Below are 24,790 nucleotides of genomic sequence, written 5' to 3'. Positions count from 1 at the left end.
TGAGAACAACGCAGGGAGAAACCGGGGGAGATCAAGAGGAAATCAAGAGAAAAACGACGGAAGACTAGGAAGGAAGTCTTTCAAAAATATCCCTGAACAAGAGAAAGATTTGAAGAACGCCTGACTTGCCAGGACGTCGCTAAATTGAAGAGGCAGTTGGCTCAGATGCCGTCTTTATCGGTATCTGTGTTGCCCTTCCTCCCCCATGCCGAACTTCGTTCACATCAACTCCTGCACCTTCTTGCAGGGCTTTTCAATCTTTCTCACAGTTCCCTGAATCATCAACTTGTGGACAACGCCTATCTACAAGCTGGAAGTGTTTCTGGCTTTCGTCACTGCTTCGACTCGTGTGCTGCCTTCAGGTATATCCCCTCGGTCTGAAAATGACTCAACTGATCTTTTCATCACCAGGTAAAACCATCCAATCAACCTCTTATTGTATCACGTTGCACCCTGGCGGATGATTTCTCTTCCCACGATTCCCTCTCTCCCCAGCCAACCAAAAAGCTAAGATCCCTCACATCAAAGATCTCAAAGCGCAAGCTTCGTTCACCTCGGTGTGGCAGAACATGACTAGACAGAAGAGACCAGCTTGAACACAAGACGCATGTGCCGGATTCATTCTGCGATCTACTGACATCTTCGACCACTTGATCCCTCCCACTTCTCCTCAGATTCTCAAGATTCTCTTCTGTCCAACGCACACTCATTATACAACCCGAAAATCACCATCTGACTGTCTTGCCTATCATAGGTTCAAAAGCGGACATTCCAGTTCAGGTAAGAGCTCCTTGTATTGCCGATTGTGACCCATAGATATCTGTTGCCTGATCTGAAATGATATTGAACACACGTCCTTGCGCAGCCCAGCCATCCTCAATCCTGTGACACCTTGCTGAGTTTCCGGGAATAGCCATCTTTCGTGATGAGTAACTGGCCAACTTCATCTGTAGGTAAGCCTCGTTCCTTCGCTATCTTCACTTTCGCATCCATCATCGACCACGACACACAGATGAAAATGGAAGTACACGGATGGGGACGAAAAAGAATCCGTCGGGCTACGCCAATCTGTTGGAGAGCTCCAGATCTTTGGCTGCCGCAGGAGCACCTGACAGAAGAAAGTCTGATTCCCCTTTCCCCATCTCACACCTCAGATTGAAGTTGACAATGCGAACTGATCGCTACTAGGCGGAGACAAATGGAACAATGACAATTGGGACGTCGTTGGTGCCAGCAATAATGCCGCGGGCGATGATGGCTTTGGCGCTGCTATCGATGGCAATTTCTCTGGAGGCTCCGATGCTCTAGGTGGTGAGAATCATAACGCTGCTGGACCTGGAGGTGCATGCCGCAACTGTAGTCGAGGTGAGTTCTACACATCTAATTATTCCACAATTATAATGGCTGATCATTCATCCACAGAGGGTCACTTTGCTCATAAGTGACCAGAACCACGAAAGATAGGAGCGCACTTCAACTGTGGAAGTGAATCGTTACAAAACTTGAATGGTAAAAGTTGACAGTCGCAGGATGAAGAGGGCCATGTATAACAATGTTCCCCTCTCAATATCTTCACTGACCAAACATTAGGCCAAGGCTGAGCGCACTGCTCCACGCAAGTTCAAGGGTGAATGTCGCAACTGCGGTCAAAAAGGTGGGTGGCTACAAATTGGAAAATCATGTCGCCTATATTCTGGGAACGACACCTGCCGCATAGCCTCTGATTGCCCAACTCGCATTGACAAATGCAAGAATTGCCATCAAGAAGGCCTGTCGAATCTCAGAGTTTTCTGTGTCCTGGACTGACCACCAATTTCCACAGGCCATGAGGCCATCATCTGCAAGAATCCAAAAGCGATTAACCATCAGAACATCCTTGAGAAGTCTGAAAATGAGGCATGGGGATTGCTCAAGAACGCCAGCGATATGAGACACATTACCGATTTCAAAGACGCCCTACAAATCTTTTCCAAGGCTGCTCCTAACTACACCTATCCTCGTCTCGAGAAGGAATTCCGCGAGCGTGGCTCCAGTGTCTTCCTCATTGCAATGGTTTCACTTCCATATAGACTACGTATTGAGCTCACTATATGCTAACCTCTATCTCAAGAGAAACCTCGTGGCGATACTTGGACCAACGTCAACCTTCAGGGTGAAATCGGCAGGAAGTATGCAGTCAGCTACTTCCTTTCTGGCAAACCTCAACGTCGGACTCCCGAAGAGAACCTCATTCGTCTCGCCGATGCTGGTATCCCTCTTGATCGGGGTGTTGACAAATGCCACAACTGCGGCAACGTTGGTCACAAGTCAAAATCCTGCCCTGAAGAAGCCGTGACGAAAGAACCAGTCCCTGTTTTCTGCTACTTGTGTGGAGAGACCGGTCATCGTGTTCGTAACTGCACTCAAGAACGAAAGCCCGCTGGACGCGCTTGTGCATCCGGAAATCACATCGCCAAGGTTTACACCATCTGACTCTACCAAATCTTGCAATATACTGACTGAGCTTTGTAGGATTGCCGTAGTCGCGAGAAGCGAACTTGCCGCCGCTGTGGAGAGGAAGGCCATATGGCCAGGGTGAGTGTGTGTCGTAACTGACATGAAATTTGTTTCAAATGTACTTACCATGGCCTTCAGGCTGAGAGCATCAGCGGGTTTCTACCGAAGATTGAGCCCACATCATTGCTCGTGGATGGGCCAAATCCATTCCTTTTACGAAGATGAGGAATTTTCTCCGTCAGCATCTCTTCTGGCGTCTCATTCAGTCTTTCTGGTTTGATGTAATTCCCCAGTTTAAAGCTGGCAATGAGCTCGTCCAGCTCCTCTTCAGACTTGTGGCGGAACAGCTCAGCGAACTCTCAACCAAGATATTCGCTCATCAAACATTTCCGCAGGACTCTCCACATGACGGTCAAAGGTCCAAATTTGAGGATGCTTTCTTCTGTGGAGTTCCTGCGGAACCTGAGCCTTTAAACCCCTCAGTAAATGGTTTGTAGACATATTTGGCCCCCGTCTTATCGACGCAACCCCAGAAGCAGATGCCACACTTCTGCTCCTTTCCGTCCGTTCGTTTTACATACACCGGTCCAAACTCGCCGTTCCAAATCGGGACACCTTTCTCCCGCATGTACGCGACTTTTTGCTCGAATTAATTGCATAACTTGTCTTTGTGCTTCTGAGGGCCGTCATACGGCGCCAGTCCTGGCGTTGGGGAATCCTGCATAGCATAGTCGTGACCGGAATACACTGAGTTCGGAAGCCTCCTCTCAGGAAATCGGGTAAAGTTCATCGCGTACGTGTTGCCGTTGATCCGAAGGATGTGCTCAGTCGTTGACCGCGTGGATGGCTTTCCCGACACGCTCGCGAAATACAATCAGGCGCGTGTGCAACGGATCAGCTGGCTCGTTCAGTGAATTATAGCCTGCGATGATAGGGCTCCCAGCAAAGTGTGTCGCAATCGCGACCCAGAGATCCACGATTTGGCCTTGGAAGACTCGATGTTCCCAGAGCATAGCTTTGGCAATGCCAGAGTCGGAATGCCAATCTTGATTCTGGCCGCCCGGGACCGCATGAAGGTTGAATATGACGTAGAGGTTGTGCTTGCCACATGTCAAACCCCTCTGGCTTCAGCTGAGATGGATGGGATTCATCGATGAAATGGCGGTAATCGAAGAGGATCCAAATGCAGTTGAGCCCGAGTCCGGCGAAGAATGCGGCGTCGGACTCTGTGAAGAAGTATTCGAGCAATTTGTCGAAGAAGAATTTTGCCTTCTGCTTAACGAGAACCACGACAAGAGCAGCCCGATGTACGTGTTCGTGGCCTGAATACACTGACTGTAAGGTGTTAGAGAGGCGGTGCTTGGTGCAGGAGTGCATTCGTTTCATTGATCTGCTGTGGCGTATGGAGGGTGATCATACCGAAGTTCGCCATGTTCCAAGCCCTTCCTACAGCTGCACCTTTGAGAATGACATGTTCACTGTTCGCATTCAATATCAGTGTTCCCTAAACACTCAACATCGCGTAGGATGTTGCCTTGGTGATGATGCTCTGACTGGAGACAAGATCGATCCTGTCTTTAAGGCAACTTGCTTCACTGCAGGTGTCCTGCTGGAATGCACATAGGTGTCTGCGTGAGGACCCATGTTAGGTCTCGAGGACGGCAATGGAAAGGTACGGATCAAGGTTCTTTTCCTGATCGTTGGATGCAGGATTCCACCGATATGTATTTTATTTAGTGGTCAATATCTCCATGAATCGACTGGAACAAAGGAGTGCCCCGATGCGGACTACGCGAAGCATGACAAGGCTCGTGCCCAATCCGCGCTATAATCCCTGCTAGGAATAGTAGCCTAATGCAGGTCTGAAGCCCCTTTTTGACTTTTAGGATCCACTCTTGGGGCAAACGGGCAGAGCGATAGGTCGCACTAAATTCCTTCGGAGGGACCAATAACATTTTCGAATGCCGACTATAGGAGCATGTGAGACATGAAATAACCTATATCCTACAGGTCTTAACACCGACCTTCATCATTCCTTCCTCTGCATCTTTGAAATGGAGCCAAAGGACCGGGGTTTTCCCCCAGGCCCTTCTTTGTTTTACCGGCGTGGAGACGGTGTTCTCAGGGAGGAATGCTGAAGAAAAGGTGGTCATACCGGAGAACACAAGCCGGTCACAGATCAGGAAGTGCCATCGTATCGTAAAGACGAGAAAAGAGCAAAGGTAAAAGAATCCGCGACAAGATGAACCGTTTTCCGGTCAAGCGGTTTTCGTTGGAATAGAAACATGCCAGCTTTTCATGTCGGACGTTGAAGAGAGAGACATCATTTAGTGATTGGGATTAGAGAAGGCTCAGTTCGTACGCTGCGATGTGGCGGCCGAGAGAGTAGGGAGATCGCCTTCATTGCTTGGACCGAGAGGTTCGGCCGACTGGATGTTCTGTTCCCCTCGACGTCTTTCAACAAGTATTTTATCTCGCTCGGATTGCGATATCTCAGAGATGCAAAAGCAGAGTAAGCGAGTTATTACGTCGACCGCCAGAGCCTCAGGTCTCGGTGGAGATTATGGAACAGGCTTACTACACACCGAAAGCAGACATCATTCATCTCTGCAGAGTGATGGCCCTTGGATCATGCGCAGGATGGTATCCGAATCAACGCACTTTACCTAGGATATGTAAGTATTTGATTCCTCAACGATTGGTGTCATTGTCTTCCGCACGATACCTAGCCCAGATATGCAGTCTCATTTACTCTAATCATACAACACTAATCCTAAGGAACGTACAAATGGCCACCCCTATAGTCGAGGAGCTAAACACCCACCCAAACTGGATGACATCTGTTGCTGGATAATCCCCCTGGGCAGGGACGAACAATTGGATTGCACAACCCTCCTCACAGCTTTAATTACTCCCCTCGCCCTGCGGTCAACACTGACCAAATTAATTGTCTCACCATTTTCAAAAAGTGCAGGAATCGGTCCAATGCAGGGCCAGCTCAACTGGTTTAGTCTATACGGTCCTGAGCAGCGACAGGATTTCGCGATGGACCGCTACATGAAAAAGAAACGACGAGGCTATATAAGACTGTGGACAAGCACTTGAGAGAATCCAACACCGAATTTCTCGTTGGAATCAAGTTCTCCATCGTAAACATCCCCATCGGTGCATGGATACGCATGTCCGGATATCATGTAGGACTTTGAGCTTCATCGTCTAACGGGCAAACAGCTTTCGGGCCCTTTGATCTGACTGTGTTTCCCCCAAATGAAGAAGTGGTACGGGTGTATCGTCAAGTGCCTAGGAGTGCAGAAGGACACCGATATTCCCTTCAAGACGGATGTGGAGTCGATAACGAATATTCCGGAAGTTTTCAAAAAGTACCTCGAGACGAACGATCACTGGGCGAAGCCTCCTTGGAGAAGACGAGAAACAGTAATCCCATTGAAGTCAATGGTGATTGATCAACAAAAATTTGGTTTGGTATCTAGTACGACAGAGACCGTATCAGCAGTGTCCCATGCCCAAAACAAAGTCGCCAAGCTTCGTTAACGTAAGAGGGTCATTCAAATCAGTAACAGAGGAGCTATCACAAGAGGAAAAAAGTCTCCTTGCGTCGTAAAACCGTTACACAGCACAAAAGCACCAGCCGTATCAGTGGCCATCATACCTGTTGAGACTTTGGATGAGTACATAATCTTCTCGTGATTGATTTTCCTCGGAGGACGAAAAGAGAGTAAAGGTAGTAAGAAAAAGTCCACCGATATACGGCGGCATGCGTAAGAAAGGCGATTCGAAAGGAAAGGAAAAGATCGACGTCCTGTTGAACCTCATCACGGCATAGGTGGATAGTGAAACACATCTACCGCTGTCAAAGGATATCGAGATCCCGGCTGAGACTGAGAAAATTGGTACATCGGTAGTAAAGGTCCAGTCTCGTAGAGCGGTTCGATGATTGGGCGCGTGGTGTATATCGGAGACGTCGAAGCCATCTGGGTTGTGCCAGGGTATTGTGGGACCGAAATTGCCTGCAACTCGGGTGGACTCTCTTGCTTTGGATAGCCTTGGGGAGGCTGGGATTGAGACTGAGGCTGGTAACCGTTCGTGCTCTGCTGGGTGTGAAGTTTCCCAGATTCTTCAAAACCGTCGTAGCGAATCTGTTCCTCCTTCACGGTTCTGCGACGCTTGACCTCGGTACGAGAGTGTTCTTTTTGATCCTCACGATAAACATCCTCCGCCTCGGAGTCTGGCTCTTTCTTGAAAGTCTGGAAACTTCGTTTCTTAGAGACTGTCTTGTGAGAGACTACATAGGGTTTTCGGACAGGAGGATCGGTTGGTCCAGTCGAACTTCGCCGAGATTTAGAGTTATCGTTTTCAAGACTACTCGAGCTCCCCTCCTTTTTATTTTTATTGTCACCTGTCTGCCGTTTTGCAATGACTTCCATGTGGTATCCTCGTAAATGTTCAATAAGGTGATCTCGTCTCGTAAAACCTTGTTTGCCCTTCCTAGAACAGTGAGGTTTAGGGCAATCTCTGTAAGTGATGTCGTGCGCAGATTTGTAATGCCTCGTAACATCGGCCTTACGACTGAAGAATTTTCTTGGTCTTCCCTTATCATCCATGCAATCTCGATGGGAGCAAAAAACACGGTCCTTTGATGATGACGGTGACCTATCAACCCATCAGAAAAGCATACGCGGGGGATGTAGAAAGTGCTTGACTGTGTCATCAGTGCAATAAGGATAGCTTGAACCAAATCGGCAGAGGTTCCCGACAAAGCTCAAGTGATAAGAGGTTCATACCTTGGATTCGACGTGCTACCTCCAACATTCCCCTTCCACGAGTCTCCTTGGACTTTGTCCTGTCCGTAGGTCGACGGCGCCGGATTGCGTACACAGATACTGCTCTGCTCTACATCCACTTGATGGCCTTCATACGTTGCCGAATGTTGACTGTCGATACTATATGTGGAACAAGACGATGATAAACTGCCGTTCATGGGCCCGGAAGTGGTGTAAGCATCCTCAGGGAGGTATGCTTGAAGCGAAGTCGGCTGAATGAAGTTGTGGCATGGCAGCGGCGGTATATATCTCGGTGTTGTGAAATGGTTGTCATGTATCGGACTACCATGCTGAGGAGATATCGCCATAGGAGTCATTGCTGAAATTGTTCCATCGGGTATCGGCATCGAATACGGCGGCTGTTGGAAGTATTCATCCTGGTAAAGGTGATTCTGCGGATAGCCGGCATGCGTATACGCCATGATATTCCGGATATCCCACATGAACCATCAAGCTGACTTGATAAGGATGATGATGCGATCAGTGAGTAGATGATCCAAACTGAAGTCGCAAAGAGGAAGAAATTTCAGCCTTCTTGCCGCAGTCACCGCTTGAGAGCTTGAGGGCTTGAGGGCTTAATGGACCGAGCCGAAATGCTCTTTCCAGTGTTCGAGGATAAGGCAAACTCATGTTGTGGGAATCGGGCTGTGACGGAGGGGTTGACAGCTACCAGTGACGCTAACAGTGTGAGTGGTAATGGGGCAGGGTAACTTGGTAGACCTATCAGCGAACCGTACCGTAGGGTATGGGAGAAAGCCACTATTGGGTAGAGGAAGTAGCCTTGATTACAAAAAAGAACCATGCAGGTCTTAGCTACAGGTCATAATTCAAAGAGCCAGAATCAAAACCCACATGTTGCCTGTCCCGGTGGAAAGAAGTTCGGATGGCGGGTAAGGGTTCTCCTCCGTATTCCACGTGTTTAAAAAGGTCCCCCTCCCAAAAGACTGCAAGCTGTCGCACAGAAAGCGTGAGAAATCTCACCAAGCCAATAACCAAGGACTTAAGAGCAAGGCTAAGGACGAGGCTCATCGCTGGATGTGCATCTCCGACCCAAGAAAGTTGTTCACAACAACGATTCGCAGCCTCCCGAAAGCCGCAGTCTCTTTCAAAAAAGGAATATGCAGTTTGCTTTCCGTCGAGTCCAAATCAAAGGCACTTGTTGCGATGTACGCCAGCAAAGGGAGCGTGGTTGTTGTGACACTGCCTCCCCAGTCAACCCAAATTCGAGCCAGGAAGCCAGCACCGAATTGGTGGAAACATGAAAGCATAGGTAGGCATAGATTGTGCCGCGAGATGTTTAGCGGGGATTTCTTCCAATAGATTATTTGAGGGTCGATGGCCCTCCTACAACCTACCGGATCTAGAAAGAGTATGCCTATAGAGGCACTGAGGGTTGAGACATGGAAGACTTGCCTTTACTGATGTTTCTGGCTCGGAAGGGGGGCTTGTAGATACAGCGATGCCGGCAGAGTGCCTGAGGCCAACAGATCTAGGCAGCGCTTTCAAGGGTGTTGCTGCAACAGGTTGCCTTTTTGGCGGGCCAGGCGGCTCTGTCAAGAAGGACGGAACGCATAGGCTTGAGAGAGGACCATGAGAAGGGCGACAAAAGAGGCTGAAGAAGAAGCGGCCCCAAAGTTGCAGAGAGACTAGACGAGACTAGAGAAGACTAGCCCGATGCGGTTTAGCGGGCATGGACGAAAGGTGGTTAGATGGTTGCCTTTTCAGACCACAGCCACCCCCATCCCTCTCCGTTTGTCCTCGTAGCATACTCAAAGTGAGGCGGAGCCATGCTAGGTCGCTCTTTGCGCCGGGGGAATATGATACCTCGGTCAGACCATGGATTCAGAAATCATGAAACGAGAAGATCACAACTACACGGCGGATCGAGGGTCGGATACAGCACCCGGAGACACCACAGCCGACACAGGAATTCCAGAAGGATGAGGCTTGCAACATTCGAAGTGGGTGATGGAGCCCCCTTGACTCTGTTGAGTTTCTTTCCAGAGACGAATCGCCCCTCGAACCGCACCGCATTTATGCATGCAGCGGGCCGGCAGGCCGTGTGAGGCTGTTCAGCTATTCTACAGATCGTCCTCGAGGAACTTGTACACAAATTTGAAGTCAGCCTTCCGCCGATTCATCCTGCAAAAGGTTAGCACAACCCCAAAGGCCCAGGAAGGGGCAGGTCTCTTACCATGTACTCTCGTAGTCGAAAAAACGATATGTGCCTTGTTCATATTCCTCCGTGATCTGCTTCGGCTCCTCGTGACGTTGGAACCACGTTTGGTATTGCTTGTGAAACCGCCAGCTCTGATGCTTGAGAGCCCGTGCTGCCAACCACTGTTGATATGTGTTCTGTCGGTAGTAAAAAATGTAGAACAAGGTGTCCGTTTCCAGTCTTTGATTATCGTACAGGGCGGGATCGTCAAATATGGGTAGCACATCCTGAGGATAATGTGCCGGGGTGTTGTATTTGAATGTTGGGCGGTAGTGCTGGGGTCGATCACTATCCGAGGGCTCTGGGCAGGTCTCCTGAGACGCTTGGAGGAGTCTCGCCAGTTGGGAAGGCGGCTGAGCAGCCCGACTCTTCGTGGTCTCGAACGAATCCAACAGATCTTGCAACTCTGGAGGCAGATGGTATATCGACTCCACCGTACTGGGGTCTTGACGTGCATCTCCATTCGTGGTCGGTAATTCGTCGGCGATCACCGGCTCTTGGACTGCCTCTGATTTTTCCATCGCTGGCGTCGGAGGAATACTACTAGGTACACTCGCCGCAGGAGCGCTAGTGGAACTTAGCGTAGGCGATTTGGAATGATTGGATTGCTCATGCGACGCGGAACCATCCATGCTCGCCGCCGCAGGTGCTGGCGACGCGGTCTTCTCAACCGGTTGTGCGGGCACAGAAGCCGGGGACGTCGTTGCGGATGTCTTGACCGGGGCTGGCAATGGATGGCATGCGGCTGCGGCGCCAGTCCCAACAGGAGGAGGTAGAGGAGCAATACCCACTCCACTCTTGTCGCTGGCGGCGGCGGCGGCGGCGGCCGAGGCATACTTCAGAGTTTCTCCTGGTGGTCGATTCGGTAGTGGCGCGGGTTTCATTGTGGTGTCCTTGGGTATGGACGGCGGGGGAGGCATCGTATTTAGTGTCGCCAGAGCCGGTAGCGGGGATTTCAGTTGTGTCGATGGTCGTCTCGTGGCCGTGAGGTCTGATTTGGTCTTTTTGAGTGTGCTCGGATCGGGTTCATTATCTTCTTGAACGGACTGCGCGTCTTGAGACGATATTCGATCCACATCGTTATTCAGTCCAAACTGAGCCTCCTCACTGTCCAAATTGCACTCGTCGTATATTCCCTCATAAGCCTCGGCGTCGAAATCAGGTTCGCGACCTTCTTTGACTATCTCTTCAATTTCGGACTTGATTGCCGTGACCATGTCATTTTCCACATTACCATTCTGTAGCGATCGAAGAAGAAGTTGCAATCTCGACTCGTGCCACTTGTACGTCTCGGTTATGGCTTCAATCTCGGCTAGTCGATCGGCCTTGGTATTGTCCTTCTGCTTTTTCTTGAGGGCCGCTTGGATGTTGCCTGCTTCTGGTTCCAACTCTTCGGTCAGGATTCTGTTGATCTCATCCAGCTGCTCCGATAAGAAGTCGCACAGTTCTTCCCGTTCCTTCTCTTTGGGATCGAGTTTGGCGTTCTGCGATAATCCCTCTTTGGAGAATGCCTTGGTCTTCATCTCCTTCTCCACGGCCTTGAATATCTCCATACACTGTTTCCTGTCAGTTCAGCTCGTTTCCACAGCAGTACACGCCGCCTTACTTTTTCAATCCGCTTTCTCTGTTCCAACAACGCAGACTTATCTTTGATCTCGTTTCCCCCCGCCCAGGTTTTGATCTGATCACGCGATCTCTGCAACTTTTTGATCTCTTTCTTGAGATTGTCTTCCAGCTTGTCCTTTTGTGCTGCATTCTGGGAGGAGTAGATCTTCTCGTAGATGGCTTCGAAGGACTGGATCCCTTCGTCGACCTTTTTGAAGGTCTTGTCGATTTCTTGCTGCGTCTTTCGGGAGGCCATGGATGTGGGTCATAGGCGAGGCGTCCGGGATGTATGATGAGGGTAGTGAGGCGAATGTGGAGGTTTATTGTACAAACATTGAGCAGACAGACGTGTTTGCGAGTAAATCTGGCCTCACTGCCACGCGCGCAACTTTGTTTTTCATGCACTTGCGGTTCAGGTTTCACCTGGCACTATTCCATTTTAGGCGACATATTTCTTGGCGGCAAAGAGGAGGCCAAGCTCACCTGGACAATCACCCAGCCCCGCGCCGCTTTTAACCTCCCGCTCACCTTCCTCACTCTCTGCTCACCCTCTACTCACCCTCAATCCCTCCTTCCCGCTCACGCTCGACCCTGCTTTCTCTTCTTGATGGCGACCGTTGCTCCTACGCCAGGATCCCGCATCGACGGCGAGGCAACAACACGACTTCTGTGGGTTGAATACCCCTCTTCAGAATCCGCTTTCTGGCGCAGGTTCCCAATTTTGGATCACCTCGAAGCGGGTCACAGATTCTCTCCCTTCGACCCTCTCCCACCTTTTCTCAAAGTTCTCTCCGTGCATAAAAGCAATCAACCTTCTCCCCCGGTTCGAGAGCCATGGAGGCCCTCGAGAAAATCCCCTTTCCCCTCCCCTCCTTCTTTTTCACCACACCGCCTATTTCCAAAGCGTGGAATGGTTTTTGGAACCGAGCCTACCCAATGAGCTTCCCGCCCGCCGTCTAGACGAGCTGAGTCGTGGCCCACGCCTTTACGAACTCCAAGAGCAATTAGCTGGCCTCGAGCGCGAGGATTCGGCCGGCCCTGTCGTCGGCGAGGCCAGACGCTGGTTATCAAACTACCGTCGAAAATTGTACAAAATGGCTCTCCGCGAATATCAGCAGCAGTGGGTGCGCGATCGCAGGGACTGGAGAATCCTCACGAACGGACAGGAACGACCGAATGATCCCGGTTAATACCGACCTCGTTCAGCATCTGTCTCTCCTCATTCCTGAACGAGGCCGTCTCGCTCAGTGGATGTGTCAAGACGAGCCGCTATCCCCCGAGTCGATGTGGCAGGCCATTCGCGATCTACATTCGTTATGTATGCGAGATCTCACGGTCCTTTACCTTCCCGGCGGGAGGGAAGGTGTCCCGTAAAGCCGTGCCAAAAGTTGATGGATGAGTAAGTCACCCCTGGTCGATGACTTCTTTTCCTGTTTAATCGAAGCAAAACTAGTCTACCCAGAAATCGACGTAACCATCACATTCAGACGTGCGTTCGCCACGATATGGCGAAGAAACTCCGCCGACTGCCGTCGCATATCCACTATTGCCACCTTTGCTTTGACTGGGTAGTCGGAGAGGACGAATGGGAGTCACATTGTGCCTCACACCTCTCATCGCTGGCCACGAAAAGATGCGGAACGCTCTCATATGGCTACACACTCGTCCGTCCTGCCTATTCTCCATTTCGCCTCGGAAAGAAAGGGTTGCCTGCCGCTGATCGATTACAATCGTGGAGTCGAGACTTCGACCTCTGGAAAGAGGTGAACAAGGAAATACGGAGATGCCGCTGGCCGATGGTGTGTCCATATCCGCTATGTGACGTCTCTCTCACAAATGACTGCGATCTCCGATTTCACTTTATCGACGATCATAAATTGAGCCAGACACGACCGAGCCGATCTACGGCGAAAGACCTTCCCGCGAGAAATTAACACTCGGTGAAGGTGCTAACCCACGTCGAAAGCGAAAATCATCGAGCAGTTCTGGCGCCTCCAAGTGGATGCCAGCACAGTCGCTCGACTCAATGACCGCAACTCCGGAAGAGCGATCGCCCGACTGTCCCCTTAAGCGGAAAAAGCAGAAACGACAGACTTCTTCCCCTCCGACCATCTGTCCCGAAGTTATTGTCATCGACGAAGATGTCTCTGATGATTACGCTGCCCCTTTGACCTACTTCGTCGAGAGTTAGATTACCTTCATACCAAGCAGGCTGGTTCTTATATGTTTCCGCGACATCAGAGTACGCACACACTACCACAGGACGCCTTTTGGATTTAGTGCGAAACATTATACCACATTCGAGCCGGTCGTGATGGTTCTAAAAGCACATGCGCCGAGTGCATCCATTTGAGACTGTGCCCAGTCCCAAAGAGCTTCATTGCCCTCTTCTAGCATTTGAAATGACGAAGATGAGCTTTCCCGGTTGTCAGTCCTGCACAACAGCGCATTCCCCTCCCCGGATATCTCAGGGAATGCAAAATCACCATATGCAATGACCTCGAGGCTGGCAATCCCATTGGGGGCTAAACGCCCACTCTGCGAAGGTGTACAACTCTTCCTTGGTGACGTAGAAGTCGCTCGTTGTCCTTCCTAGCTCATCCCCCGATGCTCTGAGGTGGAGCATTCATGATGGCTTTCACGACAGGGGCCCAGTCCTAGACAAACAACGAAAGATATAGATCCCGGAGCCCGGAGATCGTCTGCAAAAATCGACTTACCTCCATCCTGAAGGGGCTCTCAGCGTGACGCTGGTCAATTACCAGTTCCAACGAAACCAGTGGTAAGGCTTGGCGTTGTCACCACGACTGGCTTGGCATTATCACGGTATATAGACACCTGAGGCAACTTATACCCTCGATCTTCTCTCCCATACAGGTCATCATTCATAATCTCTTCTACTTCAGTGCTCCCACTTCTCGCCTCAGTACACCCCTGATTCATCAACAACTTTCCCTGCCTGATTCCCTCTATCAGCTTTTTCTGCTCCTTCTTCAACATGAATACAATTTGCGGACCCAGCGATGGGACACCTACATGTATACCCATGTCAAGGTCATCCTCAAGCTCAACTACATCAAGAGAGACTACGGCAGTGGAGAGTTCAGCACCGAATTTATCGCCCTTGGAGGGATTGGAAGACGCTCGTACGTATACGTACAAAGGGATCCGAGACCTAAAAGAACGTGTCAACTCGCAGTCCGCTGCGTTGATGGACGGTCGCACGAATCAGCAGTACCTTGTTTTCCTGGGTGTCACACAAGGCCAACTTGAAAAGATTGACCATCAGCGCGCCGACATAGGGAAGCATACTCGGATGAGCCATTACGCGGATAACAATCTATTGGTTATCAAGCTGATGCCCTCGGAGGAACATGAAACTGCGCACCTCACTCTATCCCTGAGACTTCATACCGCATTTATCAGAATGGGCCTCCCAGAAGACGGCTTCTGTCCTACTGGCGGGACAACGTACAAACTCCCTAATTCCTCTAAAGAGGGTGATACGGGATATCGCCCCCTCCCGATCCGAGACAGGAAATCTGACTGGCCAACAATTGTTTTTGAGTCTGGACTCTCTGAAACGCTTACTCGTCTGCGACATGACGCAGCATGGTGGATTGTCAACTCTGGAGGAGATGTCAAGATTGTCATTATCATCTCAATAAAGCTAGCACAGAAGACGCTAGTGGTCGAAAAGTGGTGCCCTTCTCCGCCTCCTGCATATAGACCAGCTACCAGAAGCAACCCAAATCCCAACGCTCTAATTCCGACAAAAGTTCAAGAGCTCACTATCCCCCAAAATCCCACTCCACAACTAGGTCCTACAACTCAGTCGAATACCATCGGTCAGCCAATTGTCACCGTTCAGCCAGGCACTGTCTCAGCCTATGACGTTGCCGGAGCGCCTCTGATTCTCGAATTTGACGAGATCTTCCTCCGAGCCGCTGTACCGCCAGAAGGCGACATCGTCTTTAATGTCGCGGATCTTGCGGCCTGGACGGATCACTTCTGGAAGAGCCTTAAGTAGAGAGATCGCAAGAGTATTGGCAGGATCGGGGGAACACATTGTGGGACTGACAACGGCTAATGGTGGGTCGGGCTATGTGTCCTGCTCGTTGACATGTTTCAGGCCATGTCTGCTGAGACTCCTGCTAGGACATAAGTTGACAGTGTAGTTCGATATGATACGTTCTTGAAGATATGTTCTGAGCTGTTGGCGGTGTTGTTGTTTCGACCATATCCTCCCCTTCTCCTTCGCCTCTCCATCGCGTACTTGTCAATTTCCAATACCGTAAACTGTTGCCGGGCAAGAAAACGGAGCACCCAAATCCGTTTTCTATCGTGGGCGTATATGAGAGGGGCGCAACTCCCTCTCACGTACCCATACACTCCCACATGTCGTGGCCTTTGTTACGGGGTGTGAGGGAGAGCGAAAGACCACTAGGACGCGAGTCCACTATTGTATGTATAGCCATGAGTCTGTAGCGGCCACTGTCCCTCAGCAGCCACTATCCCAACCCGTTAGAAGCCGCCGTGGACTGGAAGGCGGGATGGTGAGCGCTGGCGCATGGTGGGGCTGGCGGATTGTGAACGCTGGCGGATTGTGAGCGCTGACGGATGATCATACATTTATCGTATTTGATTTTGACAATCCTGACCACCTCGATGACTGCAAAGTGCTTGGGTTCAGAGTCGGGAAGTCTATCAGGCGTATTAAACGTTTCAACATCCCTACGAAAGTTGAGGAATATGTTCATTCGACGGTGAAGAGATGGAAAGTAGAGAATGAAGACCGGGGGGTCTCGTTTCCTCGTCAAGAACAGGTATATCGATGCCTTCAGCCAACCTCCTTAGGACTTACTAGTTTGTGTCGATATTAAGCTTATCCCGTCAAAAAATCGTTCCGCTTCTTCTTCTAAAACCTCTGCCAATATCGCATCGCCACCGGAAAGTATCATCGCAGAAGACCAAACGTTGTCGGATCAAGAGGATGTGAAAAAGGGGTAACTGTGACTTAGGGTACGCGTGTTGCGCATCCCGATTGGGTTTGGCGCGTTCACGTGACTGCCTGCGACAGCCTCAAGTGCTGCGGTTGTAGATAGGTTTGGCTTAGCAACCAATTCAATCTCATTGACTCACGCTATTGGTTCAAGAACGCGTGCTGTTCAGAAATAACGGGAGACCCTGGAACGGCGATGTGTTGGTGACCATGGGATACGCCACGACCGTCGATGCGGTGGATAGCAGTACTTCAGCGGACCCAACTCTCGGCTTCTCGGTCCACCAGGATGGCGAATTTATATTATCAGTCTCTAATACAGGTCAGCCTCATCGGAACATATCCTGGCCAGAATGGCCGTGACCCAAGTAAGGGCCAGCGTCTAGATAACCAATAGATAATTAGACATCATCTGCCTGCAGCATTCTTCCTGCAACACTCTTCCTCTTTTGCGACACATCTTCTTGTCGAACTTGTGGTACAACTTGAGTTGAAGGAGTGCTCTGTTCTTCTATCAAGTTGAGGTCCTGCCTCGCATGTTTATATAGACAAAGATTGTCACCATCTTTCGGTGTCTCCGCGTTCAGCTTGTAGACGAAACCCTTGTCCAGCTGAACATTCATTGCCACGCTGAAATCGTTGCCCCATATTGTCTCACAGTTCAGCAGCTATTGTCCAACAACAGAGCACTCTTTCAATACAAGAAGTTCAACACCAAATTTGCTAGATATATCGCCGATATCGTTGTCGGCTTTCCTAATTGGGTATACCGTCGTCTACGTATGGTCCATGGACTGGACCCGATGGAGGATATCGTACGGCACAGGACACCGTGATCAACATCGTCTACGCGTGATCCATAGACTGGATCCGATAAAGGCGGCATTCCTGGGTGTGCCATGGACTGGATCCGACAGAGTAGAGCAAAGGATTAGGTAACGGATTATAGATTTTCCGGGCTACAGCGGCATTCTACCCATTCCTGGTGTGCCGTGGACTGGATCCGATGGAGTTGGCCAATTAAAGCACATGATTACGTAATACTAGGATTATATATTTTCCGGGATACGGCAGCATTCCACCCACTCCTGGATGGGCCATGGACTGGATCCGATGGTTAGCCAACCAGAGCACAGGATGAGGTAATCGTCGGATTGTAGATTTTCCGGGCTAACAAGTAGGTGGTCGGGCCCGTCCTTCTTTGCCGGATGGTGTCGATTTCTGCGAACAAAACTTCGAGGCCAGATGCGCACCTAGGCGAGCATTATCGACCAGTAAGTCGTGTGATTCTCCTGGCGGGTAGAATTCCTCGATATCGTAGATGGGCACTTCTAGGCCTGATATCTTGGTGAGTGACAAACAGCCAAGTTCGGATTCGGTATCACTTGCCAGAAATCCTGTCATATGACAGACTGGTTTGAGCGGAACACCACTCACAGCTTGGGGCAGCACGTCATCTGCGTGACTGTGGATGACACAGTTGACGTCGGGGTATCTCTTGTACAATTCCCGAGTGAATATATCATTCGATGAAGCCTCGCGGTGAGTTCTCATGGATTGGAGAACTATCTCCCACGCGATACTCAACCAAGTCTGCTGGCGAGCTGACTAGAGCTGGTGCCATGTTAGCCCGACATGATAAAGACTTCGGGCTTCTCTGGATGGCGGACAGAGATGTGCCCAAAGGTATCGACCACGCCATTGTCGTGAATGATGTGATTGGCGGCAATGAGATCTCGCAGGAACTGGCTAAAATCATCTTCATAGTTCCAGGCACACACAAGGCGCTGTAAAGTGTTCATGACATATATGACTTCACTCACCTGCTTCAAATCGGACATTGTGAGAAGTGGAGTTGGTATATTTCTCAAGTACTGTGTCACGGCAAGATATGACACGCCCTCCCTTCTCGCGGAACAGGATGGCCCTTGCCACATAACAGCAAAGTAATTGAATGGGAAGAAGGCGGAACATAAATAAGATCCGACTAAGAGGCCTTTTGTTGCTGTACTGGCGTAAGGGTGTTCATGGTCAGCAGCTACGAAACATCGGAACATGCTAGGCCGATCCTTCCCCGGCTTTCAGGAGTCGGAGATTTCATCCTCATGCTTGACGGCGCCTCAGCTCAAGTCATTTGCCGACCTGCTTGTCCCGCGCACTTATATCGGACGACATGTTCCCACAAAAGGCGCTCTGCGTTGATATCCCGCGAGGATAATGTCCATTATCCCGAGGACGGCTTCCGCTTCATTCATGGCACAGTCACGAAGTTTGATCACGCCAAGGGGACGGTTTCCATCAATATGGCCACCGGCAACAATGGCGCAATTGACTTCTATGCTCTCATTATCGGAACTGGCGCATCTACGCCCTCTCCATTCCTTGAGTTGAAACATCAAGAACACGCGAGTCATGACCGTGGAGCCACCCCGGGAAAGGACAGATAGCGTCGCAACCAAGGCAACCCTGACGCTAGAGGATGGGAAGACGATGGATGCCGACCTCCATATTCCGACCACTGGCAGGAGACCTAACACCAGTTTCATCTCCAACATGCTCCTCACGACAGACGGCCGCGTTGAAACCAATCTCTCGACCTTGCGAGCTGACAAAGCGGGGCCGCGGGTCGATGCGATCGGTGATGTGGCATCGTATGGCCGGCCGGCTGTCCATCTCATCCCCAATGCCATCCCTGTCCTTTGGTGCAAACATCAAGCGCGACTTACTGCTGGCTGTCGGAAAGGAGGAGAACTATGTTGGAGAGGACAGGATGTTTAAGGAGGACATTCGAGAGACGCGAATGGTACCGATTGGAAAGAGTAAGGCAGCCGGCGCCGGCGACCGGATACCAATGACCCCGCTGGATGGTTTGGCTGATTAAAGGGAGAGATAATTGGTTGTGGACAACGGGAAATTTATGGAGCGGGAAGCAGTGGGCCAAGGAGTGGGAGAGACACGAACAATATCCCGCCCAGAGCGGAGAGGAATACAGACTAACCATATTGAGTGAGCTTGGCATTCTCAAGAAGGCTAGTCTACGTCGCTGCCCTAATTGAGCAAAAATTGAACCTATCCTTGGCCTTGGAAATTTCGATTCTAGACTGTGATTAGAGGCCGACAGCCTCACGCTCCACGATCACGACAGCCACAACGTACATAGAGAGCCTCGGTCACTTCCCTTCCTGGTTTCAAGATGAAAGCCGTATTGCAGCGAGTGCTATCAAGCTCTGTCACAGTCAATGACCAAGTCGTTTCAGCAATTGGAAAAGGAGTTCTCGTCCTCGCCGCAATCGGACCCAATGACGGGAAGAAAGAGGTCGAATCAATGGCTTCCAAGGTCTTGAAAATGAAACTCTGGCCTGACGAAAGCGGCTCCAACTGGAAGAAGAGCGTGCAAGACGTCGATGGCGAAGTCTTGTGTGTCTCGCAATTCACCTTGTTCGCATCCACGAAAAAGGGCAATAAACCAGACTTTCACGGAGCAGCCAAGCCTGAAATTGCGAAGGAGCTCTATGATTATTTCCTCTCTCGTGTTCGTGACCAGTATCGACCTGAGAGAGTTAAAGATGGCGTTTTTCAGGCCATGATGCAAGTCAGCTTGGTCAATGATGGACCGGTATGTTGAAACATGCATAATATTCCAATGCGAAAACCGAGTATTGCGATGCTAAATGCCATAGGTGACGCTCGAGATTGATACAAGTCCTCCAAAGAAAGGATCCGTGACCAGCACCGAGGAGATCACTCCTGCATCGACACCGGCACAAGAATCCGCCGATTAGAAGATGATTGAGATCGAAATCCAGCACGGAACCAGCATATGAATTGGCCCAGAGGTTACAGTTGAATTATTGGATTGCGACCTCGCGTTGCGCTTGAAGCCTGCGAATTCCTACTATTGGAAGGAAAAAGGAGAAGCCCGCCAGAGCCGCCAGCAGCCGATCAACATGACGTGTGAATCCACGGCCACCGAGAATACGCTTTTTGGTACCGAATACGTAAGCTTCAGATATTCTCAGGCACGGCGGGGCAAAGACGTCCGTTCGTCCAGAAACGACAAAACGCATAGCTGCCTTTCCTGGTCTAAAGCACCCGCGCGTTCACAAGCGTCCATTGGGGCGTGGAGTGGGGGAGCCTTATCATATTCCAATCCAAGCTCCAAGAATCAATGATGGCACATCAGGAAAAGCAGACTACGGAGATGTGCCTATCATTCACCATGAGGGGTAAACCAAAACCAAAACCGTCATCGGCCGAGCCCCGCAAAGGAATACACATGCCATTGACTTGATATGAGACTGAACAACCCGACGCGAGCAAGCTGCTCAGTCTTTTTGCAGTCACACTGTAGCTCAGATTGTACATCGGCCACCACGAAGAGTGCTCAATTTGCTCTCAATTATTCCTAGTGTAAAACCCGTCTGCGGATTACTCGAAAACATGCCTGGACCTATCAGAACCGCATTGAAGGTCGACCTCGACAAACCTCCAAAGGACCAGCCCTATCTTCATGTGAGAAAACGATCTACCAACGTATTCACGCGGATGTATGAGCTGACAACTATCACAGAACAGATGGCACCCCGATGGTAAAGCTCTCTCTGTCTCTCGACTTCGTCCGGGCATTTACCCTTACTGAACTCAATTTAGTTCCCTTTTGCGGTACGATCAAGAATGGGGAGACTGTCAAGATTGAATGTTTGGACTGGACTGGCGGACAAATCAAGAACAATGACAGTGCCGATGATGTCTTGAACGTCGACCTGACTCAGGTCCACTACCTCTCCGGTCCGTTCGAGATCGAAACCGCGGAGCCGGGTGATGTCCTCCTCGTCGAGATTCAAGACGTACAACCCTTCCAAGAGCACCCGTGGGGATTCACCGGAGTCTTCCACAAGGACAATGGCGGCGGGTTCTTGGACGAGATATACCCCGAGGCGTAGGTATTCCGCCAACCCACAACCAACGATCTTGTCTCATGAATCTTTCGTTGGCAGAGCAAAAGCAATCTGGGATTTTGAAGGCATCTTCTGCTCATCCCGCCACATCCCTGGGGTCCGTTTCGCCGGTCTCATCCACCCGGGCATCTTGGGGTGTGCCCCGTCCCCGGAAATCCTTACGGAATGGAACAAACGGGAGGCCGAGCTGATATCGACAACTTCCCTCTCTCGCGTCGTTGCGCAACCACCAGAACCACAAAGCGTGCACGCGGGCACGGCCGACGAAGAAACCCGAGCCCGGATCGGCAAGGAAGGCGCCAGGACGATCCCAGGTCGCCCTGAACACGGCGGGAACTGCGACATCAAAAACTTGTCTCGCGGAAGCAAAGTCTACTTGCCCGTCCATGTCAAGGGGGCCAAGTTCTCGGTTGGAGATTTACATTTCTCTCGTACGCTCCCCCCCCCTCTCCTTTTGGGCTTGGCAAACACCCAGCGAAAATCTTCTCAACTCGGACACGCCGACCTTCCTTTTCTCCTCTCACCTCCACCCAACTAAGTATGTGTCATAGTGCTGATAGTTTTGATTAGAGGGTGACGGTGAAATCTCCTTCTGCGGCGCCATCGAAATCGCGGGCATCATCACAATCAAATTCGACGTGATCAAAGACGGCCAAGCGAAACTCGGCATGGTCGGCGGAAAATCTCCCATCTACATCCCGGGCCCTGTCCAGCCGCAATTCGGTCCCGGACGCATGCTGTACTTTGAGGGGTTCAGCGTCGACGAGCACGGCAAGCAGCATTATATGGACGCGACGGTGGCGTATCGTCAGTCTTGTCTTCGGGTCATTGAGTATTTGAAGAGGTATGGATATAGTGATTATCAAATTTATTTGATGCTTAGCTGCATTCCGATCGAGGGCCATGTTGCGGGAATTGTCGATGTGAGTGTTACCTCTTATTTGTCTACCTACCCTGCTTTGTGATCTGCGCTAAATTCGACTTCATTTTCTTTGTCTCAAACATTCATATGCCTGTGATCTATATGGAGTTATGCATATACTGACGAGTACGGCTGGTGATTTTCTTTCTTAGATCCCCAACGCCTGCACAACAATCGGACTCCCGATGGACATTTTCTCCTTCGATATCTCTCCGTCCGCGGAACCGATGAAGATGGACCTGGGCGCCTGCGCTATGGCAAGCAAGTAAGCATTGACCTTTAAACTAGGCCGATGTGGAGGGTGAGAGTATCGAAGTGGAAAACACGGGAAGAGTCAAGTAGTGACGGATGGTCAAATTGAAACCTGTAAAAGGGACGGGCCAATGGAGAAGAAGAAAGATGGATGAGGTGTGAAACCTCGAGGGAGAAGAGCCAAATGAGTTGGGTGAGCCAATATGCAAAATTTGTCGAGTTAACACCTTGGTGATGAAGCGTATAATTTGTCCAACCTCCGTGAGTGGAGCAGATTGAAATGAATTCCTATGTAACGCATTCCATCCATCTTACCTATATGGGGATAACTTCTATTGATAATTCCGTCAAGATGCCGAACCCCGTGCTCCTCGCTCTAGGGAATCCTCAAAGATCCTTCCAAGAAAATTAGCTAATCAAGCGTTCCAAAGCGCGCAACAGCAACATCTTGACGCCGAAGCTTAGGACATCCTGCAAAGTGAAGTCCCTCGTGGCGTGAACGAGGCCGTTGACATGTAACACTGTCAAGATCAAAGCGATCAACCACATGATCCTGACATAGAGTATGAGCAGCGACGTCAACCCGAAAGCTAGACGGTCCGCGAGATGGATCTTGAGGCAGATGCTCTCGTAGAACGCGAATTCAGCCGATTCGTACCCAGCACGCACAAACGCATCGAAATTCGCTGGCCCTTTATCGGTGGACCACGTGGGTTGAGGGTTGATCGTGTCTCGTAAAGCCTTGATAACCGCGAAGACCACGTTGTCGTCTGAGCGGAGCCGGCGGTTCAAGACAGCCTGACGACTGAGACGCTGAGGGGCCGAAGGGGGAGATCCGAGAGTAAAGGCCTCCAGTACCGTTCGAAATCGAGCTGGGTCAGAGATGTAGACCATTGCCTGTCCTGGAGCAGAGTTGAGGCTAAAGCGTTCGAATGGCTTGAGCACGGCCGGCTCGCGCGCAATCTCGGCGTAGAATGCCGGTGTGATGACTTTGACTTCGATGGGATATGTATCCACATCCATTGAAGATGCAGTTTTGTGTGGGATAAGGATGGTCTGGGCCCGGTCACTGCCAGCAGCTGGAGAGTAACTGATCGACGTCCTCGACATGTCTGCCATCCGACGTAGAAATGCGCGAAAGAAGGGCTCAAGACTAGCTTCCTCCTCAGTGGCTGATCGTCCAATACCGCTAGTGAGGACCTCTGGCCGGTAGAAGACTCGTAGCTGCTTGACCCATAGCACGCGGGCCTCGCGCAAAATTCGCGGATTTGTCATGAAGCCGACCCACCACCATCGAGCGACGAACAGGAGAGTTTGGAGCCTTGACATTCTGGCTGGGTCGATGGCTGGTTGGACAGAGAAAAGGCGGGTGACAATTTTGGGTTTTCCCTCCCGAGAATGGAGTACGATGGTGTTATCGATGTGAGCGGCTGTCTTTTGCTCGAAAGGATCGATAGCAGAAAGGCTATATGAACCGTCTCGATCATTGAATGGCGACACGTGGAAATCTTTGTCCCATTGATGGCGAAATTGGGGCGATGGAGGGTTCTTGCAATCCAAGTTCCGTGGTAAAAAGTACATTCTCCGCTCATCGAATGTATTGTTAACCTCGAGAATCATCGCGCTCAGAGATTGGTTCTCGTCGTAGAGATACCAGAACGAAACGGGGTTGAATGAATAGCCGAGAAACTTGGGTGCTGTCGCGAGATAGGCATAGGCATAATCATCCACCGATAGGTTCTGAGTCCTCAGATAATCTCGCAACTTCCCAGCTAAACCGTCGACGTGATGGCCTCGCTCAAGGTAGTCTTCTGCGTGAACGGAAAACCACGTCTTCAGAGATCCTAATCCTGTTTGGCCAGGCTCAGAAGACAAAAGCGAGCCTGCAGATCCACGCCAGCCGATTGGAAATCCAACCAGCAAGTAAGAATATGAGAATGAGTGTTTTGAAGGGAAAAGCCGCCGGTGGGTTGTGCGACATGGAAAGATTCTTGGTCCTAGTTCGCTCAGCTTAAGAGGATGATCGTCTTGATCTTCTGATGTTGTACGTTCATACTGCTTCCAGATCACCAAGAGCGCGATTATGAGCGGCAGACATATAAGGAGTCCTACTGTCAGTGACAAGGGTATGCTTGACAGGATATCCTTCGAATTGAATATCAAGAGAAGAAGGACTAAGGCCGTCAAATCCCTGGCAACATACATCGACAGCGTCGATTTGTAGGAGGTATTGGCTCTGCTCATACTTGGCCCAAAGCTTGATCAAGCCACGGTTGTGAAGAACGGTTTTGCCCCATCTGGGGTTGTAGTTTTGAAAGAATTCGCGTCCCGACATTGGGTTTCTCCTGTTGTTTCAGCCAGAAGGTTTCGAGTTTCAGATGGTCCACACTCTTGTTACAACGGCATCCGCCACCATCAGCCAGTCGGCCAACATAGAATTCCGTTGCCTGCAAGTGCAGGAACTTTCAAAAAGAAAACACAATTTGACGATTACGC

The 24,790-nt window shown here is 50.5% G+C and overlaps 9 protein-coding genes across 9 annotated transcripts; 5 read left to right on the top strand and 4 right to left on the bottom strand.

Moving 5' to 3' along the window:
- Positions 1–925: 925 nt before the first annotated feature.
- Positions 926–2,721, top strand: Z518_09893 (uncharacterized protein; the record flags this gene model as incomplete). The annotated part of the gene is made up of 6 exons (XM_013412510.1): positions 926–953; positions 1,189–1,365; positions 1,823–2,052; positions 2,113–2,457; positions 2,512–2,574; positions 2,635–2,721. The coding sequence occupies 6 exons, from the start codon at positions 926–928 to the stop codon at positions 2,719–2,721; spliced, it is 930 nt and encodes a 309-aa protein (XP_013267964.1).
- Positions 2,722–6,329: 3,608 nt separating this feature from the next.
- Z518_09892 (uncharacterized protein) lies at positions 6,330–7,759 on the bottom strand (the record flags this gene model as incomplete). The annotated part of the gene is made up of 2 exons (XM_013412509.1): positions 6,330–7,167; positions 7,299–7,759. 2 exons carry the CDS (start codon positions 7,757–7,759, stop codon positions 6,330–6,332), a joined length of 1,299 nt encoding a protein of 432 aa, XP_013267963.1.
- Positions 7,760–9,418: 1,659 nt separating this feature from the next.
- Z518_09891 (uncharacterized protein) lies at positions 9,419–11,416 on the bottom strand (the record flags this gene model as incomplete). The annotated part of the gene is made up of 3 exons (XM_013412508.1): positions 9,419–9,479; positions 9,532–11,111; positions 11,162–11,416. 3 exons carry the CDS (start codon positions 11,414–11,416, stop codon positions 9,419–9,421), a joined length of 1,896 nt encoding a protein of 631 aa, XP_013267962.1.
- Positions 11,417–12,665: 1,249 nt separating this feature from the next.
- Z518_09890 (uncharacterized protein) lies at positions 12,666–13,351 on the top strand (the record flags this gene model as incomplete). Its single annotated transcript, XM_013412507.1, has 2 exons — positions 12,666–12,959; positions 13,127–13,351. The coding sequence occupies 2 exons, from the start codon at positions 12,666–12,668 to the stop codon at positions 13,349–13,351; spliced, it is 519 nt and encodes a 172-aa protein (XP_013267961.1).
- A 3,981-nt stretch (positions 13,352–17,332) lies between these two features.
- On the bottom strand, positions 17,333–18,003 carry Z518_09889 (uncharacterized protein; the record flags this gene model as incomplete). Its single annotated transcript, XM_013412506.1, has 2 exons — positions 17,333–17,770; positions 17,833–18,003. The coding sequence occupies 2 exons, from the start codon at positions 18,001–18,003 to the stop codon at positions 17,333–17,335; spliced, it is 609 nt and encodes a 202-aa protein (XP_013267960.1).
- A 571-nt stretch (positions 18,004–18,574) lies between these two features.
- On the top strand, positions 18,575–18,940 carry Z518_09888 (uncharacterized protein; the record flags this gene model as incomplete). The annotated part of the gene is made up of 1 exon (XM_013412505.1): positions 18,575–18,940. One exon carries the CDS (start codon positions 18,575–18,577, stop codon positions 18,938–18,940), a length of 366 nt encoding a protein of 121 aa, XP_013267959.1.
- A 415-nt stretch (positions 18,941–19,355) lies between these two features.
- On the top strand, positions 19,356–19,944 carry Z518_09887 (D-tyrosyl-tRNA(Tyr) deacylase; the record flags this gene model as incomplete). The annotated part of the gene is made up of 2 exons (XM_013412504.1): positions 19,356–19,778; positions 19,843–19,944. The coding sequence occupies 2 exons, from the start codon at positions 19,356–19,358 to the stop codon at positions 19,942–19,944; spliced, it is 525 nt and encodes a 174-aa protein (XP_013267958.1).
- A 658-nt stretch (positions 19,945–20,602) lies between these two features.
- On the top strand, positions 20,603–22,311 carry Z518_09886 (uncharacterized protein; the record flags this gene model as incomplete). Its single annotated transcript, XM_013412503.1, has 6 exons — positions 20,603–20,674; positions 20,733–20,751; positions 20,813–21,101; positions 21,160–21,551; positions 21,691–22,043; positions 22,195–22,311. 6 exons carry the CDS (start codon positions 20,603–20,605, stop codon positions 22,309–22,311), a joined length of 1,242 nt encoding a protein of 413 aa, XP_013267957.1.
- A 391-nt stretch (positions 22,312–22,702) lies between these two features.
- On the bottom strand, positions 22,703–24,629 carry Z518_09885 (uncharacterized protein; the record flags this gene model as incomplete). The annotated part of the gene is made up of 2 exons (XM_013412502.1): positions 22,703–24,349; positions 24,498–24,629. 2 exons carry the CDS (start codon positions 24,627–24,629, stop codon positions 22,703–22,705), a joined length of 1,779 nt encoding a protein of 592 aa, XP_013267956.1.
- Between the last annotated feature and the right edge of the window lie 161 nt (positions 24,630–24,790).

The sequence above is a fragment of the Rhinocladiella mackenziei genome, assembly GCF_000835555.1.
Source record: "Rhinocladiella mackenziei CBS 650.93 unplaced genomic scaffold supercont1.8, whole genome shotgun sequence".
Taxonomy (NCBI): domain Eukaryota; kingdom Fungi; phylum Ascomycota; class Eurotiomycetes; order Chaetothyriales; family Herpotrichiellaceae; genus Rhinocladiella; species Rhinocladiella mackenziei.
Note: the sequence above shows the minus strand (reverse complement) of the source record. Positions and strands in the feature narration are given on the sequence as shown.